The 21806-nt window shown below is 44.7% G+C and overlaps 1 protein-coding gene across 4 annotated transcripts in view; it reads right to left on the reverse strand.

Annotated features, from left to right (window-relative positions):
- REV1 (REV1 DNA directed polymerase) overlaps window positions 1-21806 on the reverse strand; it is a 1193441-nt gene that overhangs the window by 992869 nt on the left and 178766 nt on the right. For all 4 annotated transcript variants that reach the window (XM_069636691.1, XM_069636693.1, XM_069636692.1 and 1 more), the window contains one exon: window positions 5798-5950. In XM_069636691.1, coding sequence (XP_069492792.1) covers window positions 5798-5950 — 153 coding nt within the window. The remainder of the gene's footprint in view (window positions 1-5797; window positions 5951-21806) is intronic.

Below are 21806 nucleotides of genomic sequence, written 5' to 3' on the forward strand. Positions count from 1 at the left end.
AGGGAGAATGAAAAGTTCTTGTTGATCAATGTATTGCATATATACCAGCAAGAGCCTAGGAAGACAACATGCGCAGCCCAGAAGCAATCAAATGAGACAACTAAGGAGAGCAGGAAGCCCTGTGCAAGAGATGTATGGCCTTTGGACAATAAGTCCTGCATAGACTAGAGACTTTGGGACTTGGTGCCTTGTAATAGGCCACCTATAGGAACCGTTGATGCATCCATTACGTTTCCCTTCAATCCAGATACTAATTCTCCAAGTAATCTTTTCCAGAGTGTAAACCTACTTGGTAGCCCTTCATCCAACCCCACCTCCTGGGAAATAAATTAAATGTGAAACCGGAGTCTCGAGGATTCTGTTGATATCACTTCTTAGGAAAATGTTCTTTTTGCGGCTTTGCCTTAAGACATCTATGTAACCACCACACATTTTGCTGTTTTGAAGCTGGCTTTTGGAGTCAAGTAAAGCCTTTTTTTGCTTTACTTGCCTTGCTAAACTCAACTGTTTTTGTGGGTACTGATCAGTTCTATCAGTGCGGGAGAACTTTGTCCTACATTAGGATATTCCCTCAGCTGTCTAGCCCCAGTCTGCATCCTGGCCAAGTGTGTCGGTTGCTGGGCAGATGTGGTGGCTGAAGGCTGTCCAGGAATGGACAGCCCTGCCAGTTTGCAGACTGGGCGTCTAGGATCAAAACCAGCCCCATTTCACTGGCACCAAATAATGTGGTTAATACCTCCCTCCGATGTCAGTTCCCTCCTAAATCTTTAAATGCATTAATAAACAGCCCAAGCACAGATTCAATACCCCACACCCAAAATTTGATTCTCCCTTTGAACATTTTAACCTCTCCAGATTCCATATTACAGGAGCCAGACACACATGAAACCATGTTCAACCTTAAGTCACACACAATTAAAAATGCCCAATCATGTGTGGACCCTCCTAACACAACCACTTGTTCTCTTAAATGTATGTTGCTCAATACAAGATCTCTCGTAAAACATGCTACTCAGGTAGCAGCCATTATTCAGGACTCTGACCTGGACATATGTGCCCTTACTGAGACCTGGGGTCATGCTGCTGCGGATCCTATATTGTAATTGGCCACCCCTGTAGGGTATCATATTGTCAGATTGGGCAGGACTTTGGGCGGGGGGGAGTGCACTCATTATTAAATCGTACTTTAAAACCTAGGAATGTAAGATTGACCCCATAGAGGGTTCAGAACTTTTGAGGGTTAAAGTATCCATCAATGCAGAAACCACCTTGAGTGTTGTGGTATTATACAGAGCACCCTCAACTGATTCTACCTTTGCAGCGTCTCTTAATAGTTCATTACTGGCATTCCTTAAACCAAAAACCAAACTACTTCTTGTGGGTGATTTCAATATGTGGTTTGGATGCGCTACGGATGTGCTAGCTAAGAACATGGTAACTATCCTCGACTCCCTTGAGATGTCCCAACATATTCGAGTTCCAACTCATATCCAGGGCCACACCCTGGATTGGGTTTCGACTCTTAATCTTAGTCTTGATGATCAACAGGTGCTTGCGTGTCCTTGGTCTGATCATTCTTGCATTTATTTTTCAATTCAGACGGATTATTATGAAAAGAAAGCGCCTCCACCTAAAATATCTATTACGACCCGTAAACGTAGGAAGTTAACCCTCACACATATGGAGGAATGGGCCACATCTCTCAACGAACAGACTGGTAGTATAGACAAGCTTGATGAAATATCCTGCACCCTCTCGGAGGCGTTGGGTACCATTACAGAGACCTTAGCACCATTGAAAATTAAATCAATATCTGCAGAGGTACGCAATGCATGGTTCAGCAAAGAACTTCAGCTACTTAAATCTAAGAAAACTAAGCTTTTACATACCTGGCGCAAAAATAAAAATTGTTTGGACCTTGCCGCTTACAAAAAAGCTGCAAAGGTCTACAAGACAGCAATTTACTCTGCCAAGAAGGAATCCTTTGACACCAGGATTATAGAGGCCAAATCAGACAGCCGTGAATTATTTAAAATCTTAAAAGAACAGGCCCATGCACCTAGACTTGCTCAAGTCACTTTTAGTAAGGATGAGGCATGGTGTACGGAGATTCAAGCCGCCTTATCTAACAAATTGGTTAAAATTAGAGAGGGGATTGAGGCGAAGAAAATTAATTTGTCGATTCAGGGTCTAGGAAACAGTCCCTTAACCTCCATCAGAAAACCGGAGGGTGAAGCTGTGTTCAGCTTTTAACCTATCTTAGAGCAAGACTTGTCTAAGATAATTTCTAATTTAAAAAGTACAAGCTGTAAAGGAGATCCTTGCTCCTCGCTTATAGTCAAAGAATGTTCCCCAGTTCTCATTCCAGCCTTAACCAAGTTTGTTAATGCTTCCCTTTCAGTGAATGAAGTCCCCAGCAACATAAAAAAAGCATGGATTACTCCATTGCTAAAAAAACCTAATCTTTGCCCCCTTACTGGTCTAATTATAGGCCCATTACCAACACTCCGTTCTTATTGAAGATTCTAGACAGAGTGGCCTATAATCAGATTGCCATTTTTCTTGAACAAAATCAGATTTATCATAAATTTCAGTCGGGGTTCAGTTTGAACCATGGCAACGAAACAGCTCTGCTGGCACTTAAATCTCATCTCCTACAGAGGATGGATAGTGGTCACATTTCACTTCTTATGAGCTTAGATTTGTCGGCTGCCTTTGACCTGGTGGACCATGACATTCTGTCCACCAGGCTAAGGCAGAATGCCAATTTTTCGGAAGAAGCCACTAATTGGGTCATCTCTTTCTTGAAGAATAGACAAAACAGAGTGGCCAGCGACATTGCAGAAGCAGAGCCGACTGTTCTTACGTATGGGGTCCCTCAAGGAGCCTGTGTGTCGCCATGCTTCTATAATATATTTATGATTCCCTTTTTCCAGATGCTCGAGAACGAGGGGATCACATTTGCAAATTATGCGGATGACACTCAATGTGTCATCCCCATATCTGAGTCCCATGCAGAAGACGAATCAAGAATTAATTAAATATATAAGAAAATTCAGGATTGGATGGTTGTGAATGGTCTAGCCATAAATAGTTCAAAAACTGAGCTTCTAATTATTGGCTCAGAGGCCAAATTAGATAAGCTAGGATCCAGCTACAAATCTTTCATTTTAGATGGCTGCCATATTGAGGTTTTGAGTAAGGTGAAGACTCTAGGCATTTATCTGGACAAAAACCTATGAATGCACAAGTGAACAACTTGGTCTCATCTGCCTCATATTTTCTCAAGCTGCTTCGCTGCCACAGACCTTTTATATCAGAATTTTATATCAGAATCTAATGCCGAAACCCTGTCAAGAGCCATAATCAGCTCCAAGATTGACTATTGTTGTAGTCTACTTGTAGGGTTGCCGTTATCGGACATTCATCGGCTGCAGGTCATATGGAATGGCGCAGTTAGGGTAGTGAAAGGCCTATCAAGAAGAGACCATGTGTCGGAGGCTCGGCGTAGCCTGCACTGGTTACCGGTGCAGGCCAGGATTATGTTTAGGCTTCTCCTTATCACTCAGAAATGCATACATGGAGTTATGCCACTTTATCTGAAAGAACTAGTCTCAGTTAAAAATAACATCCGATCCCTCCGGTCGGATGAAACAAATACTTTGGCTATGCCACGTATGAAAACCAAAAAATCCAGAGACTCAGCCTTCATCTCAGCAGCACCCCTTAGGTGGAACTCGTTGGCAGTTACACTGAGGACTACCACCTCTGTGGAAATCTTTAAAAAGGGCCTGAAAACTGCACTTTTTTCGTAGGCCGGACCAGACCGGTGCACGATTTCTGCATATGAACCGGTCTTGGAGCTGGTTTCCACTCCAGTTTGTTACTCACCGTTTGTGTTGTCGTTCCTAAGCGCCCTTAAGCCTTAGGGTACCTGGTGCGCTATACAAATGCTACACATAAACATAAACATAATGCAGACTTGCAATTGGTGTACTCAGGAGAGACTCCAGCTAAAACTTAAGATAAAAGGAGGACTCTTGCAGCCGTTCTTAAGATCGTCATTCGAGCAAAGACCTTTGAAAAGGGGCATCTTGTTGAAGACCCGGACCTCGTCATTGACGCCAACAAGCATTCTTCTCTAACAGTCCCGGTGAAGCCCTGCTACTTTGTTGATCTACAGAAAGCCTTCATCAGTTCTTCCCTCCCTGGACCCATCGGAACAACCAGTTCCAACCCCTTGCTTGAGGATCCTGCCCTTGGAAGCCTTTGGCAGTGTGCCGGAATCCTCGCTGCATGGATCACTGTGCCGATTTTGTACTTGGGACTCCGCAGACACTCGACTTGTGGCAGTTGCAGCTCTCCAGCACAAAGAGGGTCCTTGCAAAATCAGCTTGTTTCTGCAACCAGGGTCAACTTCTGGTATTTGATCATGATAGCCATCACTGATCTCTGCCTGCATCCTGTCCTAGGGTCCTCAGACGTTGTCGACAATATGGTGGTTCTTTCTTCATCGCGCCAAGGGCTGTCCAGCTGTCCAGTCCAGGAACCATCTTCCAATAGCGTGGAACCGAACCACCATCTAGCCCGGCCTAAATCCTAATGCCAAAAGTGCCAATGGACCAACGACTCATGGGCCTCCCCCGACAGATCCAAAACACGAAGCAAGTGAGCCCAGCGAATTCAAGAGCGCCAGAAGTGGTCCCTCAGTAAATTGGAGTATAAAGGGTGAATTAACATACCTGTTTCTATCTCCACCTACCTCCAGAGGGATTAACAAAGTCATTGCCCAACCTCCCCATGATTGCAGAGTCCTGGTTTAGGAACCCCCCTACCCCCGCACCTCATGGGCTTACCCTAAGGTGGCGGGATTGGGAGAGGACCTCTAAAGAACTTTACTTTTCTTAACATTTTAAACTCTTACAAACTGCATGTTGGCTCTGTCAACACTTGTTCAGCCTACTTTAAATACTCCAAACCTCCTGCATAGGGGCTTATTGGGACTTTATTGGGCCCAGTGCCTAAACGCCACTAGGCCCCATCTTTTCCAGCAAGGGAAGGACTTTTAACGTGTAGAGCCTTACATTAATAACACTGTGTATTATGTTTTAACACCTTCATCTATTATTTTTCAAATTGGTTTAATACTTACCTTGTCTTTTTCTTCAATTTCATAATAATTTAGCTTTAATGTGAATTCCAATTCATCATTTTTATTTTAAAACAATCTAGTAAATCGCTACTGCCACCTCAGAACAGCAACACATTAAAAAAAATAGGTTTGTTGAATCTGAAAAAACGTTGGTCTGCAACATAGCCACCTAGAGCAAGGAGAGCTTGAAACAAGGCTTTTGCCTGTGGAAGTATCCAATGCCCCAAGGACGGTTTCAGTAAAAAAAACAAATGAGCAAAGCCAGGCAAATTGGACAAACATATGTTTCCCTTTATTCAATTTTGGAAGCCTTTTTGGGGCAACAACCATACTTTTTCAATTTGTTGTTGTTCTCAGAGGGTGCACTAGTGATTACTGAAAGGAAACGATGCAAACTCATCTCAGAACAGGTTATCATGCCGTGTTCTTTCTGAAGAGGAGCGCCTGCTACCTTTTTTGAAATACCTTAAAAAATATCCAACAGAAACAATTTTCTCCATCCATAAGAAAAAGAATTTGGCATAACGTTCTTTGCTACTTGTGTAGCTGCACTCCAATCATACACATGCATTTAAATGTTGCGGAAAAAAGTAGTGGTTAGTAACCACTGCCAGCCTTTCTTATTCCTAGTCTAATGATACTTACACCCCACTGTTGAGCTCAGTGGCTAAAGGGCTAGGTACCGGCAACGTCTCCTTGTGCTTCCAAGCAGTGTTGAAGTTGAGAACTTTCTGAGCATTTGAATGCTTGGTGTATAGTTGAAATGGAATGTACGAGAGAAGCTGTCCAGCTTTAATACTGAAAAGAAAAACAAACATGTTTTATATTCTTGAATTTTTGAATAATGCGAAACACATTGTGCATAATTATTCACTGTAGTGTACATAACATGCCATTCCTCAAGCGCTACCCTCCACTTAGATCCATGTCTGAAGAAATATTACATTGTTATCCTCTGACAAGTAGCCATGGTAGTATTTTTAAAAAAACAGGCTATTTATGCTTAAATTATGGGCAATCTAAACATGATAATGAATCAGTCCAGTGGAAGGATGGTGAACAATTTCAAGTGGTAAGCTACACGCCGGGCATAAAAGACACTTGCTCTCTGGCATAAATGCCACTTGGCAACAGGCCAATATAGGTTATAGGTGGGCCAAGTACATATGCAGATGCCTAGGAGATTGCTTGGGAGAAAAGAGTTCATACCTAATGGGAGAAATCACAACATACAGTAGACTACGGTAAAACCAAAAGGAAAATCTAAGTTATGCAAAAGTGGCGAAGAATACTCATATTGACAATGCAGTTTGTTTACTATGAGAGCTATGTTAAGTAATTTGGTTACGTAGAATTTGCAAGAGGGTAACTTTCATACCCAGGAATATTGGAAGACTTGATACTAGATTAATACAAACAGTACCCGAAATTGAGTATGACTTAAAGAAGGATGAGGCGAGCCGTCCTATTTATCCACAGGCTGAAATTAGCAGGCATGCATATACAGTAATGGTGTGTATTGAATAATATACACAGGTCGAAGAGTGTATAAGCAGTGAAACTAATACGATATTAAGCTGACATATCTAGGGTAGAGTACCAATTAAAAGGAGCAGTGACAACTTGTGTGTTCTTTTTCATTTGCACTCTCAGCACACAATTCATATTTTCTTCTTAAGGATTTATTTAATGCAAGGAATATTTTCCTAAAAACAAACCTTGCTAGGTGTTGGCATACATGTGTATATGAAGGTACATCATACATCTTAAACTGTTGAAAATGATGTGGATAAAAATAGATCCCTTAAGCAAACACTTTTTGTATTGTGGCCCTGGCATTGTCAAAGAGATGGTTGCCGGGATAGAGATAGCTCCAGAGACAACCCCAAACCTGAGGGCAGTGACAGCCGAGAGGACCACAATGCCTGCAGAAAGGCTCAAGCATGCTCGCACAAAGAGACCTGAACCCACTAGACCACCAGATACTAAAGTGTCCACCTTTCCCCAGTAAAGCCATTTCTGGGACACTCGAAACAAAGCCCCATAATAAGGCTGCCATTGCCGTTCAGCGGCAACCCCGCTCAAGGAAAGTGGGCAGAGCTTAGTCCACTACTTTTTACTTCTCACTACACACACGCCTTGGAGTGGGGAAGAAAGGGCTAGATGGGCCTGGGAAAGATGACCAGCAGGAGGGATGCTCCTGTGCTCCAATTTGCATTTCTGGATGATTGGCATCCTTCCTGGGTCTTCCTCGTCCTGCTGCTAGTCCTCATTTGCTTGGGCCTGACCCTCCATCTTGGGACCATTTTCCAGGCCATTTCCACCACTGTTTCCCACCTTGGTGCGGGAAGCTTCCACCGTCTGAAAGGAAGTTGGGAGCCCAAAACACTTTGCCACATCTGCTTCTCTGGGCCGTCCCTGGTGACCACCGCGGTCTTCCTGCTGCAGCAGCCGTTTTTGCAGGTGTGCAACCCACGTGTGTCTACTGAGCAGCCAGTGTCGGTCTTGTGAAGGTTTCTCTGTCCTCCTGGAGCCATATCCGTAGCTGATTCTGCTTCTGGATGGTGGGGCTCACACCTGTGAAGGATGACTGTCTTAGCCAGGATCATTGTTATCACAGAGTCAAAGTTCCCTGCATGACCGGATTCTTCACCATGCCATATAAAAAGAGGTGTTCCCTTAACAGGTTATTCTGCCTTCCTGGAACAGTATTTTCAGGGACCAAAGCCATAACTATTTACCTCTAGGTGCTGGGTTTGTTCCTGATACTCACTGTGATGAATCTGATGGTGTCATCACTCCTTTCCCTTAGGTAGTTTCTCCCAAGGTGGCCAAGGGACGACGTGATAGTAACTGAGACGATGACGAGGGATAGAATAATGAAAATCACTAAGATTGGTAAGCCCACACAGCGTTCTAGTCTTTGGCAGATGACGACAAGCAGAGGCAGCTGCAGACATGGAGCTGCACGCCGACTTGCACAGAGACTGACAAGTACATTGAGCGAGAGGATGCCATGTGAAACAGTGTCGAGGGTGTCCCAGGTGGCAAAAGAGGAAATCGAAGTTTAGACAGCTTGCTGCCCACGAGCGCAAGGCAGCAGGAATTGAATACAGATCCGGCGAGGGCACCACGGCTAACAGCAAGCAAGCCGAGCCAGCAACCCGAAAGGAACCGGAGCAGAGAAACGCAAGTAACACTACAAGCACCCGGTAAGCCCAGGGAAAACGGAAGGGTTACCGGGTTGGCTGAAAGTGTAGGCCACTTCATAGAAGCAACACGCAAGCAAAGTGAAATCTGTGAAGAAGCCAACATACTTGTTAGCTATGCCACATAGTGAAAGCAAAACAATTGTGAAAGAAAGCCAAGTAAAAGTGAACAGTCTGGGAAAAGGGGCAGAGGCATATTATATGTAGATGTATTACTGAAACGAACATTGGTAAACAGGGAACAATACTCCAAGAGTAGGCAAATATCATTTCATGGATAAAAGGAAAAAACTCATTGTGTGAAAGCCCTGGCAGGAGAATACACCAGGCCAAATTAAGTCTGTGTAAAAAGTTACAGAAGAAAGAGTATCTCAAGAAGAATTCATATCCTTGAGATTGTAAAGTGTCCTAAAGCTCATTGTTTAGTTTAGTTTATTATTTATATAGCGATGCCTGGCCCTGGGGCATCCAGGCGCTTGGCATGGTTACAAAGTAGCCAAAATATTACATACATGGTCAGTAGGTAATCATTACAGATAGTATAGACATTATATAAACAGTTACTGATAGTATACACATTTTACGTATTTACAAGGTTTGTAAATGTGCAGATTCTACAGGCAGTATGTACATTTGTGTGGTAATTAGTTGGCGTTTTAGGTGTCTTTGGCAAGTAGCCATGTTTTGGCCCCGTGTCTGAATCAGTGAAAGGATGGTTCGGATCTGAAATCGGCTGGTAGTGAGTTCCAGATTTTAGCGGCAAGCACAGGGAAGCTTGCGCCGCCTGCATTTTGGAGCTTAAATCTTGAGATATTTAAGCAATGTGTTTGGGCTGATCTAGCTGGGCAAGATGGGGTGTGGTGCGTGAAGTTGTCCGAGAGGTATCTAAGTGCTTGGTTGGATAAGCATTTCTGTGTGAGAGAGAGTTTTATATTCGATTCTCTGGGGTATAGATAGTCATTGACAGGAGCGTCTGACGTCAGAGATGTGCTCGTGTTTGGGTACGTTCATAGCTGCTCTTAGTGCGTTATTGTGGATAACTTGAAGCTTGTTGATGTTCTTTTGGCTGGTACCCAGGTAGAGAGCGCTGCAATAGTCGACTTTAGCGAGTACTAGTGCTCTGGTTAAGGTAGTGCAGTTGGGGGTCGAGAGGTAAGGTCTACTGGCATTGATGAGCTTACATGTGTAAGCTGTGGCGGATGAGACGGCGTTGATTTGTCTCGTCAGTGCAAGGGAGGAGTCAAGGTAAATCTCCAGAGTGTTGACACTGTTGGAGACAGAAATGTTGTTACCATCAATGGTGAATGTCCGATAAAGTTTGTCGCGGTTATTGAGTCTGGATTGGGATCCTCGGAGAAGAAGCTCGGTCTTGTCGTCTTGGATAATGGAATAAATTGAGTACTGTGTTGTCGGTGGCGTAATCGCCTGTTATTGGAATGAGTATTTGAGTGTCATCTACATAGTTCATGTAGATGACACCCAAATAGTCCAGTAAGTCGAAGAGAGGTTTCGTAAACACATTGTATAGTGTGGGGGAAAACACAGGAGCCCTGGGGGACGCCACATGTCACAGGGGCCGGTTCGGCAGAGGCTGTGGGAGCAAAGACCCTCATGGATCTATTATTCAGGAAGGACTGAATCCAGGCGTTAGCCTTGTCGGAGAATTTAGCTGCTGAGGCTAGATGTTTACAGAGAATATCGTGATTTACCAAGTCAAAGGCAGCTGAAAGGTCGAGGAGGAGAAGAAGGGCTAGTTTGCCGTTGTCTTTAAGGTTGTCCATTTGTGTCTTAAGATCGATCAAGGCTGCCTCTGTGACGTGTTTAGGGCGGAAGCTCAATTGTCTTTGTCCTAACAAGTTATTTTTCTCTAGGTGGTTCTGGATCTGCAGGTAGGCAGCTCTGTCAAGGATTTTTAGGAGGAAGGGCACAGTAGTAATAGGTCTGTAATTGGTGGGGACACTACGGTCTAACGTGGGTTTCTTGAGTAGAGGTAAAACCCAGGAATTCTTTAGGTTATTAGGTACTATGCTGGATGTGAAGGATGAGTTTATAAGAGAAGTGATGAAGGGGGCAAGATGTTTGGCCGCGTCTTTGATAACTGGCACAGGGCAGATGTCACCTTGGCATTTGGAGGGTTTCAGAGAATTTATCATGTCTTCAACCTCTTTGGTAGTGATGGTGGAGAATTCGAATAGGTTATTATTGTCCATTCGTGAGGTGTGGGTGGGAGGGATGGTATTGTCTGCGAGGGTGAGACTTTCTTTGACTCAATTTTAGCTTGTAGCATAGCAATTTTGCCAATGAGTGCTTCTTCTATGTTGGTACACCAAGAGATGTCTTTGGTGCATGTGTCTGAGATGGAGGATGGGGACTCGAGGTCTCTCAGGATGTTAAAAAGCTCTTTGATGTTCGATTCGGAATAGCAAATTCTCTTGTTATGCATATTTTTTGTTTGTTTGGATGATTGCTGACTTGTATATATTGGAGGCTAGGGAGAAGGAGGTTTTATTAGTAGCGGAAGGAGACTGTTTCCACGCTGATTCGGCTTGTCTTTTGTTTTTACAGAGAGTTTTTAGTTCAGGAGTGAACCAGGAGTTGAGGTGCATGCGTGGTTTGGCTTTCCGTAATTTGAGTGGTGCTACAGTATTTATGGCCTTGATAATGGTAGTGTTATGGAGGTCAACTAATTCTGTGGGGTTGGTAATGGTAGGTGTGAAGTCGATGATGGGTTGGAGTAGAGGGATGAGTTTCTCTGCTGTGATGTTTTTGCTGTTTCTTGTGAGTGTGGGTGGAGCGTTGGGAAGGGACGCAGGTGTTTGTTTGTCTTTGTTGATGGTGAAGGTAATGAGGTGATGGTCAGTCCAGGCACATGATGTGTTGGAGAGGATGGAGGTGTTGCAGTTGAGGTCTGCTATCCAGTCGAGGGTGCAGCCTTTGTTATGTGTGGGTTGAGAGATGTGGTGGGTAAGTCCTAATTCTGAGATAATATTAGCAACTGTGCTTGCTTTGTCATCTTTCTCATCATTGTACCCCAGGTTGAAGTCACCTAGAATAAGTATCTGTGAATTGGGTTTGGTGTTGTTAGAGAGCAGGAGAGCTCTATCATCGTTAAATGAGGATATGGGGCCCGGCGGTCTATAGATAAGATGGATGGTGATTGTGCTTGTGTTAGTTGTGGATAGTTTGATGGTGAGTAATTCAGCAGATGGGCATGTTTGGTTTAGTATGTGTCTTATGTTAAGGGAGCTTCTTGCAATAATGGCTACTTCGCCGCCTTTGGCTGTTTGTCTGTCTGTGCGGTAGATGGTGTAGTCATTTGGGATGGCTAGCACTAGTGTGGGGCCTGATGCTGCGTGGAGCCAGGTCTCGGTAATAGCTATGAAGTCTAGATCATTGAGAGAGATGATGTTGGCTATGTCTAGGGCATGGGCGACTAATGATCTAGCGTTGATAAGTGCTTCTTTGATTGTTTTGGCGGTAGATTGATGTGGTTTTCTGTTGAGTGTGCGAGGGGAGGACGCATTGGAGCGGGGAGTAAGCTGGTCGGGAGATGCTGTTGTGTGTGTGATGGGAGTGGCTGGTTTGGGTTTAGTTTTACTTTTGCTTGAGCCTATGTTATGTTATCAGCTATGCCGATACTAATGTTCTAGGTCGGGTTCGTGTGTTTTCTCGCAACATAGGTTGGCCTAGGTTTCTTTGTTGCAGTGGTGATTGTTTTTGGCAGAAGTTCCTGAGTGGCCTAGACGGACTTGAAATAGGAGACCAACATTCAAAACAAGACAGTCGATTAGCTTAGTATGCAGTAGAATTCAGAGCAAGGCGGTTAGACAGCTGAAATATGTAGCGGCAGTCATTACAATGTTACAATGGCAATCACAACAGAACAATAAGGCAGCTACATATACAAATAGTATAGATGCGGGCGCCTTAGAAATACACCATATGAGTGGGCTGCTTGGCTCAGACAAAAATAACGCATCATAATATTGTGGCACAAGAGGAAGTAACTTGCAGAGCACTTTGCCAGGACACGATCAGGTTGTGGGCGATGCTAGCAGGTGGAAGTACTGTGACTAGTAGGACATCAAATCTTTAAGAGGCAGAGAGTAATAGTGGTGTCAGTAGGTCTTATTCATAGGATGAGCAATTGTTTCGCTGGGCGTAGCGGATGAGCGACAACGCGTGCGTGATATGGGTGAGCAGGCACTCAAAGCACATGACCAGTATTAAAACAGTGATGTTAGGCGACTAAAGTCGGGACAGTTACCTTAACTAATTGTCCTTAGGAGGGTGGTCCGAGTAGAGCAGATCAGTACATTTACAGATAGTTAGCAAGGAGTCGCTGCAACTGCGACGGTACATAAAAAGGCACACGGTGAGCGCGGAACTATAAGGGCAGCGGGATTACATCAGAAACAGTGCGGCCCAATCATACTAGAGAGCATGCTCCGTGACACAGTGTAATTTACAGATGGTGGCTAGGCAATCAATGGGTGAGCGTTAAGATGCTTACCAGACATAGTTCGAACTGGCTGCAGTGGTTAGGATGTCCAAGGAGTCAAGGAGAGAAATGTACATAGTTTCAGACCCTGGCCTTTGACGTCTCTGGACAGGCTCAGGACAGGGGTTGCCTTGTTGGATAGCCTTGTGGGTGTGCCGGCGTTCGCCTGCCGGCGAAGGGGATTGAATGATGGAGGTTCAATGGGCCAATCAGGCCTAGCCCAGCTTGGAAGGGGCAGTGAGATCTGGAGAAAAATAGCGGGCGGCCATCTTTGAATTGGTTTTGCCTCGAGGTGACTAATGGAGGCAAAGATGTAAAACGATTTTAACAGCAGCACTTGCAGAATTATGGAAGGTGCTGTCTCAGTGCAGCTTGCATCGAATTATGGGGCACAGAGCAGATTTCGAATCTACTCGTGGCGGCGAGGTGTCCAATGGGGTGCGGCGGTCTGGGCACACAGGGAGTGCATCCCTATCCTCACCTGGAGTGGAGGCAACACTGCTCCAGCAGTGGTAGAGGCCCTGCACCTCTCGGAATCCGAATTGTGTGAAAGTCTTGGCAAGGGAGTGCACCAGGTGAAGATCAGTGTTTAAAGATGGTATGAAAGTCCAGGCAGGAGAGTATACCAGGTAAAGTCAAGAGTGAGGAGAATTCCCAGGAAGTCACATGCCCTTAGGATTATAAATTATTTGAAAAGTGAAGCGAAACCAGGGGAAAGGAGTTCCCACCCCCCCCCCCCCCGAGAACTGAGAATGCACCAATAGGAGGGGGCTATCCTCTTGGGGTTCTAAAGAACTTGGTTATTCTTTGTTTGAACGTTTCATATTGGTGAAAGGAACCAGGGGAAGGAAGCCATTGCCCGGAACTGTGAATATTAAACACTACTTTTCCACTGCTGAACCCTAGAGGCCCTTTTACTCAAGGTAACATATCATACTATGGATGGGAAGAAGAATAACTTCTAAAATTAAATAATAAGACTGACTCAGGAAGTTGGCAAATAACTGTTTTATTTGCAATTGTCTAAAACAGGGAGTACAAAGGACATCAACGGACGTCGCAAAGCATAATCTCGAAACATTTAATGAAAAAACAACACTTACATACTAAATATTCGCCATGCGTGACGACATACTATATGGCAAATTAAGAAAACCTATGGGAGATTGTGGTTGGACTAAGGGTACTACCTAAATATACTTACTATACGGGATAGGATTGTGATTGGGTCTCTATAATCAGGTGGGCAACTTAAGCCTGCCTCTAGTACAAGTCATCTTCGACATTAATTAGAAACACAACACATCATTGACTCTCAAACTAAAAGACTCTTCGTTATACGCCCTTCTATAATTGTTGGCACGCTTGTACCCTTCTAGAACATTTGATTCTCTAGCATCAGATTAGCTGGTACGCCAGGTGCTGGTGGGTGAACTTTACTGTGTCTTCCCACCCAATTAGCCCATCATCTCTTCTCACTCATGCCGTCTGTCATTCACATTGTCTTTGAACTCAGCCTTGTAGTAGCTGTCTCGTCTCTGGGAATAGGGTGCACCATGTCTTCTATTTTCGTCCTCCGCTCTCTAGACCAGAGACCATTAATCAGCCCGTATTATGGCCTTAAATTGTCTTTAATAAAGAAACTTGGCCCTTCTGGTGTTCTTTGTCAACTTATCAAAGGTTGCTTCAGCTTCTCACATTTACTGTTCTTCACAGCGGATAACCAGTTGTTGGCTGCTTCCAGGCTTTGACATCAAGCCAAACAGCCTCTTTGGTTTTGCTTCTAATTCGAGCCTATTCTTTTCTGCGACACATGCATAGCTTTCAATCCATCTTGCTTCATGGAGACTTGCTTACTAAATTATCTCATCGAACGTCCAGAATTCTATTTACATACATGTTGGCGGCACCGCCTGCAATCTACATAATACGTATAGCCAGCCTTATGAATACTTGGTCTACTTGCATTGCAGCATGTGTACAGTTATAATATGGCTTATGTTTTCTGCAGTGTTCTTCACACGTGCAAGCTTCATTCCGCACATAAGCCTTCTCGATTATTTTCTTTGTCATCAGATTCTATATCGTCTATGCATTCTCTTCTTTGGTCGTCCTTCTCAGTGCGTCACACTCATTTCTCGTGACGTCACCAGCTTCTTCTTTTCACATCTCACTTCTTCAGGCACTTCCCTCAGGAGACCATCAGTCTTTCGGGGATACTTCATGTAAGGATTTCTTAGTGGATACCTCATCTCAAAGACTCTTCGTTGTATAGGTACCATTACTGGGGGTGCGCATGTCGCAATTTCTGGTTTCCAACATATAGGCAAAATAGGGGGGTACTTCCTGTAGAGTCATTTGGCTGCTCCTCTACACTACATTAACAGCTTTGTGTTGAAGTCAAACATGTGTGCACCTTGAGATCCAAAAACACTATCCTTTGCACTTTAGAGTTTGAGGGCAAGAATAGGACTTCAGACACAGGACATACTTTTACTTTGGACATCTCCACAAAGGACAGACCGCTTAGTTTTTGGTGGAGTTAGGGAAATACCTCCTAGATTAGGGACAGCGAGGCATTTTCCAACTATTTTGAATACAGGTGTATAGCCAAAACCTTGAGTCCTCTGTGTCCGCATCTCATTCCTGGCTCCTCCCATCGCCCTCAAGTGTCCTCATGGTCTGTGGTAGAGGATCCTGGCAGGTGGACTTCAACTGCATTTTCCTATTGACCTTCACTGGGGACTGTGCCCTGCATGGCCCCAGTCTGTCCGGGGGCTGCAGTGTCTGGAACCTGACCCTAGATCTCTTCTTGTGAGTCTACTCTGGAACCCCCTGCAGTGGTTCTGCCAGCGCTGCACCTGTGGAGTGGAAATGGGATTTACCTAGCTTTTACATCACAACCACAGGTCAGTTTACAGACTTGGCTCCATTGGTTTCTTTGCGACACTTTTACAACACTGGAACTCCTACGAGTGACACTGAAGTGCTTACCTGGACTGTGACTTTTGACTAAGGTCCTTCGGTTAGGTAAGAATTAGTGTAGTCCAACTGGTGTGGGACTACACAAGACTTATCTCCTTGGTATTAGATCCACCTTTTAATATACGCTGGTACTACACAAGTTGGTACTGTGGCTGTGCAGCCAGGCTTATTTTAAGAGGGTTTATGCAAGCTGTAGAACTTTGCAATGAAACTCGCAAATACAAGTATCCAATTAAACACTTACACACTTAAAGTTATAATAAATTATTTATACACAAATATATTTAAAGCATTCTTTAAAAAGCAGTAATTAGCTGTAACATTAATCCCAAGGTAGGATTCAATTCAAACAGTGAACAATAAAGCAGGCGAGTATTTCATTCATATGTTACACATGTTCCAGCACCCAGAAGCAACATCATTTGAGGTAGGTATAGCATTTATACAGTATCATCTTTACAATAATTTGTTTTTCAGGAAGGAAAGGTTAAGGTTAGAACCGACTGATAGATTTTTAGAACAGTTAGATTCTCCCAAAGGGATGCAGGCAGTAAATTATCCCAGCATTAAAGTGTTCAACATTTAAGACCTGTAAGGGAACACACACTGCCAAAGTTAATAGATTCAGAAGGAGGCCTTTAGGGAACCAAGACAGCTAAAGTCAATGGACAAAGTCAAAGTTCTGATGCTCTTCTTAGAAAAATGTTCTTAAATAGTCAGTGTTCAAAAGAGAAATCACAACAACTCAAGAGGAGTCACCTTTAGAAAGCACAAGCCGTAAGGTCAATGCAGGTAAATTGAGGTCAACTTGGTGTTGGGTTAAAAAGCACTCCCACTTTGCCATTTGGGGAAGCACCCCAAATGGCAAAAGGATCAAATACCCCAAACCCCACAGTACCTTGAAAATGAAGAAAGCGTTCCTGGTCCTTGGTCGTGGTGACAAAAACAAGGACGTCTGGCGGGCTCCTAGGGCAGCACTCGGGAGAGAGGGACTCAGCCGCAATTGATTTCCATTGATTCAGCGGCTCTTTATGGTTTTGGCACCTTTCCTCACCGACTATAAATCACGAAAAGCTCTGGTTAGGATTTCCTTGAACCCTCGGTCCTGGACCCTGGTGAGGGGACTCTGGAGGTGGGTCTCCTGCTTCTGTAGGGGCCTCTTGATGCCTACGATGATCTGGCCGTACTCAGACTTTGGAAGTTAATGCACTCACACGTGGTCGCGGTACCCCGGGTATTGGGCTTCTTCAGCCTTGGTAAGTCGCAGCAAGTTGGGGGTTGCATCAAAATAGAGTTTGTCTAGAGGCTAGTTGGTCCCACCAGCCTAAGGGAGGAAGTCATCCTTTGCGGGTCTTCCCTGTTGATTCGAAAACAAGGTCAGCACAGCTCTTTGCGGTCCAGGAGGGTGCGGCTGGTGTCTTCTCTCATCCTCTGCTTCGGATTCTATTCTCCAGTGGTCTACTCTCCTTCTAGTCTCACTTTTTATGCAAGTTCCCATTCATTTACAGCCCTAGGCTGTCATTCACACAGCAGGGTGGCTGTCCTTTCAGGAAAGCCAGCCGGCCAATAGGAACTGGTTTCACTCAGGCAAACCTAGGGACAAAGGACAGGGACGTTTCGGGACCCTCTCCAACTTCCTGCCTTTCCAGACACACTGGAGCCTGGACGGGCTTCAGGGTTGAAGCCCGCCAAAGGCAAACTACACAAAGGACTCAAACATGATGCAAACAACAGAGTAAAAGCCTAGAAGAAACTAACTAACAAGAAAGGGCAAAAAAAGAAGACGGTTGCCATTTTGGGCAAATAGTCATCCTTGTGTGCAGCACTGCAGCCGAGGTATCAGCCTGTAGATGCATGTCATTAGGTAGTAAAAAAGAAGCCACTGCCACCAGCCATTCAACTGAGTTAGTGCAACAAAATGTTACATGAGGAATGGGTCAAAGGATTTACTAGGTAAAACCTCCAACACTTCAAATAGGGTGGTGTGTGCTGGACCCATAAAGTAAAGGTAGGTAAGACAGGGGTCATCGTACTATTCAAGGGACTTCTCAGTGGCACTGACAAAGGTGCTGTGTGTCACAATGCAAAAGCAGATGCCTATGGAGTTTACCAGACTCCATAAAACAGTAGGGAACATGGAAAATCATAGTCAGGAAAACACATGAGTGAGTGAAAAAAGGTTCAACTCACTCAGGAGTAAAATTTAACAAGCCCAGAGTCCAGCAAATGAGCTGGGGGTCTCTAAGATTAAAGGGAATTGGCACAGAAAGTATAATTCTCCCGAACACCCAGATTTCACTACCAAGCACTAGACTTTTACCGACTATGCTTTACACTCCTCCCTCAGAATATAAAATGTATCACTAAGGGTTACTTTGTTTCCCTCCTTGGTGTGGAATATGCCCCTCTGTAGTACACACCGAAATATATCCTGGATTTTGGTAGCCCTGTGTTGGAAAGATGACCTTCCTGGACTGCCAGGTCAGGAAATTCCTTTTAAGGTCATGCACTTTCCCAGAAAAGCCTTAGTTTTCGGGGCTAGTGCAGGGCCATGTGTGTCTGTTCCCAGGAAGTGGGCTGAGACTGTCTGGTCCCAATACACATAATGGTGTCTGAATGTCTGTGTGCATGCTTGCACGAGACCCACATTGATCCTTGATTGGACCACTGCTGGTGTGCATGAGTGGGGCAGATCTTCCCATTGGAGGGCTGATTATGAGCTCTATCCTAATGTTGGATAAGATGAGTCATACAGCCATGCCAGAGTGATCCTGGATTTTCCTGAAGGAGCCAAGTATCCTTTCCAGCCGCCAGATAAGTGAGGAGAGCGGAGACCCGTTGGAAGAAGGCCTGCCAATCAACTTCTGCTGCTGTTCTGGGAGAGCCCTGCCTGGCTAGTGACCTCCAGAAGTCCCGAGAAGGAGCCTCGACCCTGAGAGTGGTGGGAACAATCACCCTTGACGCCAGCACGATATCCAGCGAAGAAGAGCCATCGGAGGTGCCCCTTGTAGGCCCAGTGGCTGGCCAGCTCTGAGTTTGAGCTTTTGCTCTGCAGACGTCACCATTCTGTGTTGAGGCTCATAACTTGGGCGATCGACACCTTGTGCTACTGGACACGTCCCGGCCAAATGTTGTGGTTACTGCATCGAAGGGTCCCGAGATAGGAGGCGAAGTCTAACCCGGACAAGTGTGTGTCCCTGTGTTGCTGTGCATTGGTGGCTATGGTCCAAAACAGCTTTCCTGAATCCTGTCCTGTGCTTGGAGGGGCCCTGCATTATGTTCTTCTGCGTTCTCCATCATGAAGACCTTGCGCCAGCAAAATTCACAGACCGGAGAAATGCTCGAACCTGCAACCTTTGGGCATCGAGGACAGAGGCGGACGGTGGGAAATGCGACCTTGGGCCCTCTTCTGATGACTTGTCAAGTTCTAAGAAGAATCAGAGTTTGGGCAGTGAGTTACATTGGTACTTACCTGGCCACTATCTCCCCCTTTTAGAAGTTTTGTAACTTGTATAAACTGTCACAACGATTTTGGCTTTGCCATTGCCTGAAAGTCGGAAACAGTTTTGTAACAGTGCGTGTTCCAACTCTTGGGACAATTACCAGGTCACCAGGACCCCTACCTTAGTTTTTTCCTGCTTTATAAACTTCCTTGGAGCTTTGCTGACCTTTAGGGCTGGACCTTTGAAGTTAGGGTTTTGTGATTCCTGGGACCTGACAGTGGTATATGATTTACTTACAGGTATTGTGGGAGTATTTCTGGAATTATTACACTGTCCATGTGGATGTATATTTGGGTTTTATATTAGTTTGTTTGATAGTAACTACCTGCGTATAGTCCTTTTTCATTCTGCTCGTTTGGCCATATAATAAATGTTAGTTTTATAACCGATTGTCTGAGGGTTATTCTCGTTTACCTGCCTTTTAGACTCATTGTAGACCCCTTACCAAGCTCACGCTTCCAGGTTTAGCATTGACCACTTGCTTTACTACCTTGAACTGGTTTGGCTATAGCTCCCAGAGTTGTCCCTGTTCCAATTAGGAGGGTGGTCTCCTATACATCTGTCCATCAGGGCATAGAAAAACAGTCCTAACAAACTGGTGAGCAGCGGTGGAATATCCTATTCACTGTGCAAATCGGGGTACATTGGTGGGGATAAGGTTGAGTAGTGCAGTGTTGTTCACTAGTTAATTGTCTGGATAGCACTTACACAAAACACTGTGAACCTGGATTGTCTGGTATTGACAAATTCACCTACTGTATTCTACATTGGGGAAACAATCACGTTTGCCACTGTGACCACTTAGAAGTTTGATGCATTGAAAACGTTATGTGGAGACAGAGGCCTTCCAGTCTCTGGCACTAAAGCTAAACTAATAACAATTCTGGATTTTGAAATGAGTAAGGGTGTCCCTCCCCTTACTAATGATTCTGGCGCAGTGCCCAGCAACAGTAATGCATTGACCACTACTGCTGTTGCAAAAGGGGAGGATGATTCTTATGAAAATTTGTCTGTGACCACCTCAGAGGCTGAGGTCATTTTTGAGCTGAAGGAGCTCAAGCTGATGGAGAAAGAGCTGAGTTCAACCTAAAGAAGCTTGAATTTCAGAGGGTAGAAAAACAGATGGTTAGGGAGTCACCAGTTAGAGCTTGCCAATCTGTAGGCTCCAACAGATTCTTCCAGAGGGTCTGGAAATGGTTCTTTGCCCTCTTCACATCCAAGGTTCCCCAAAGATCTGCTCAGTCAGTATGTGCTAGGGTGTTTTACAAGTCCACCCTAGTAGCTACAACTCTTAGTATAGGCCTAAAGCACACACATTCTGTTGGCAGCAATGGCAGAGTAGCCAGGCTTATCTTAGGAGGGAGAACGGGGCTGTAGGTGGTACAAAGAACTTGGAGCATACACCTAGGCGAAAAAAACATGGACACACTAAAGGCTATATACAAATAATGGTTTATTTTATATATACACAAAAGGTAAAGTTAAAGGTTAAGTACTATAATACAGACTAAGTAACTTTAGGAAAACCAATGCATTATTCACAGTAAGTAAAACCACTTTGTAATACTTTTTAGAATGAAGGTATGCAATTCAAAGGTAAGTAAAAATACTTTTATACTAACTGTTTCAGGTAGGATAAATGAAACAAAACCAACACAAGCAAAGTAAATACTTGGCAATAATTTCCCAGTGGCCGAACACTTTACAAGTCCATCCCTAACTAGTTATGAGTGTCTCACAGTCGGTTTGTAGGGCAAAACAGGTAAGGCACAGTCGTAGAGAGTTCAAATGTTCCAGAGGAAGTCTTCAGTAGCAAGTAAGTAACTTATTTGCTGGGAAAAAGGGTCAGGGACTTTGTCTCCCTGTAGGCTCATATGCGTTAGGCCTTGGCGAATGGGTATGGGTAAACTCCCAAACACACAAATCAGCACTTCAGCAACACAGGAGCAGCAAAGCAACTCTAGGTAAGTTCTACCAAGAGTCTCACAGTACCTTATGAGTGAAGAAGTTGCTGCATGATGCAGCAGCTGCGTTCACCTGATTCTTGGTCAGGCAGACTGAAGAAGGGACACTGGAGTTGATCTTGCAGGAGCAGTCAAGTGAAGAGACTTCCAGCAAAGGATTCCTCAGGGTTCTGTGATTTTGGCATCTTCTGGAAAACACCAGTGATGAACAATTACCGCCGGTCGATTTGCCTTGCTTTCTCGGTCCTGCACTCTGGTGAGGGGACTTCAACGAGTGGAATCATGCTTCTGGAGGTCCGTAAAGAGTCCACCAAAGTTTTCGGAGGACTCCATCTTCGGAAGATGATGCACTGCATAGTGGCCACAGATCCCAGGGCATTGGCCGGTTGCATAGGGTGAAGGTTACAGCTCGTCATGGCATAGCATGAAATGCAGGTTGTCTCATGACTTATTGGTCCCACCAGTCCAAAGGGGGAACGTCATCCTCTTCGG

The sequence above is a fragment of the Ambystoma mexicanum genome, chromosome 7p (assembly GCF_040938575.1).
Source record: "Ambystoma mexicanum isolate Mex_15411 chromosome 7p, UKY_AmexF1_1, whole genome shotgun sequence".
Taxonomy (NCBI): domain Eukaryota; kingdom Metazoa; phylum Chordata; class Amphibia; order Caudata; family Ambystomatidae; genus Ambystoma; species Ambystoma mexicanum.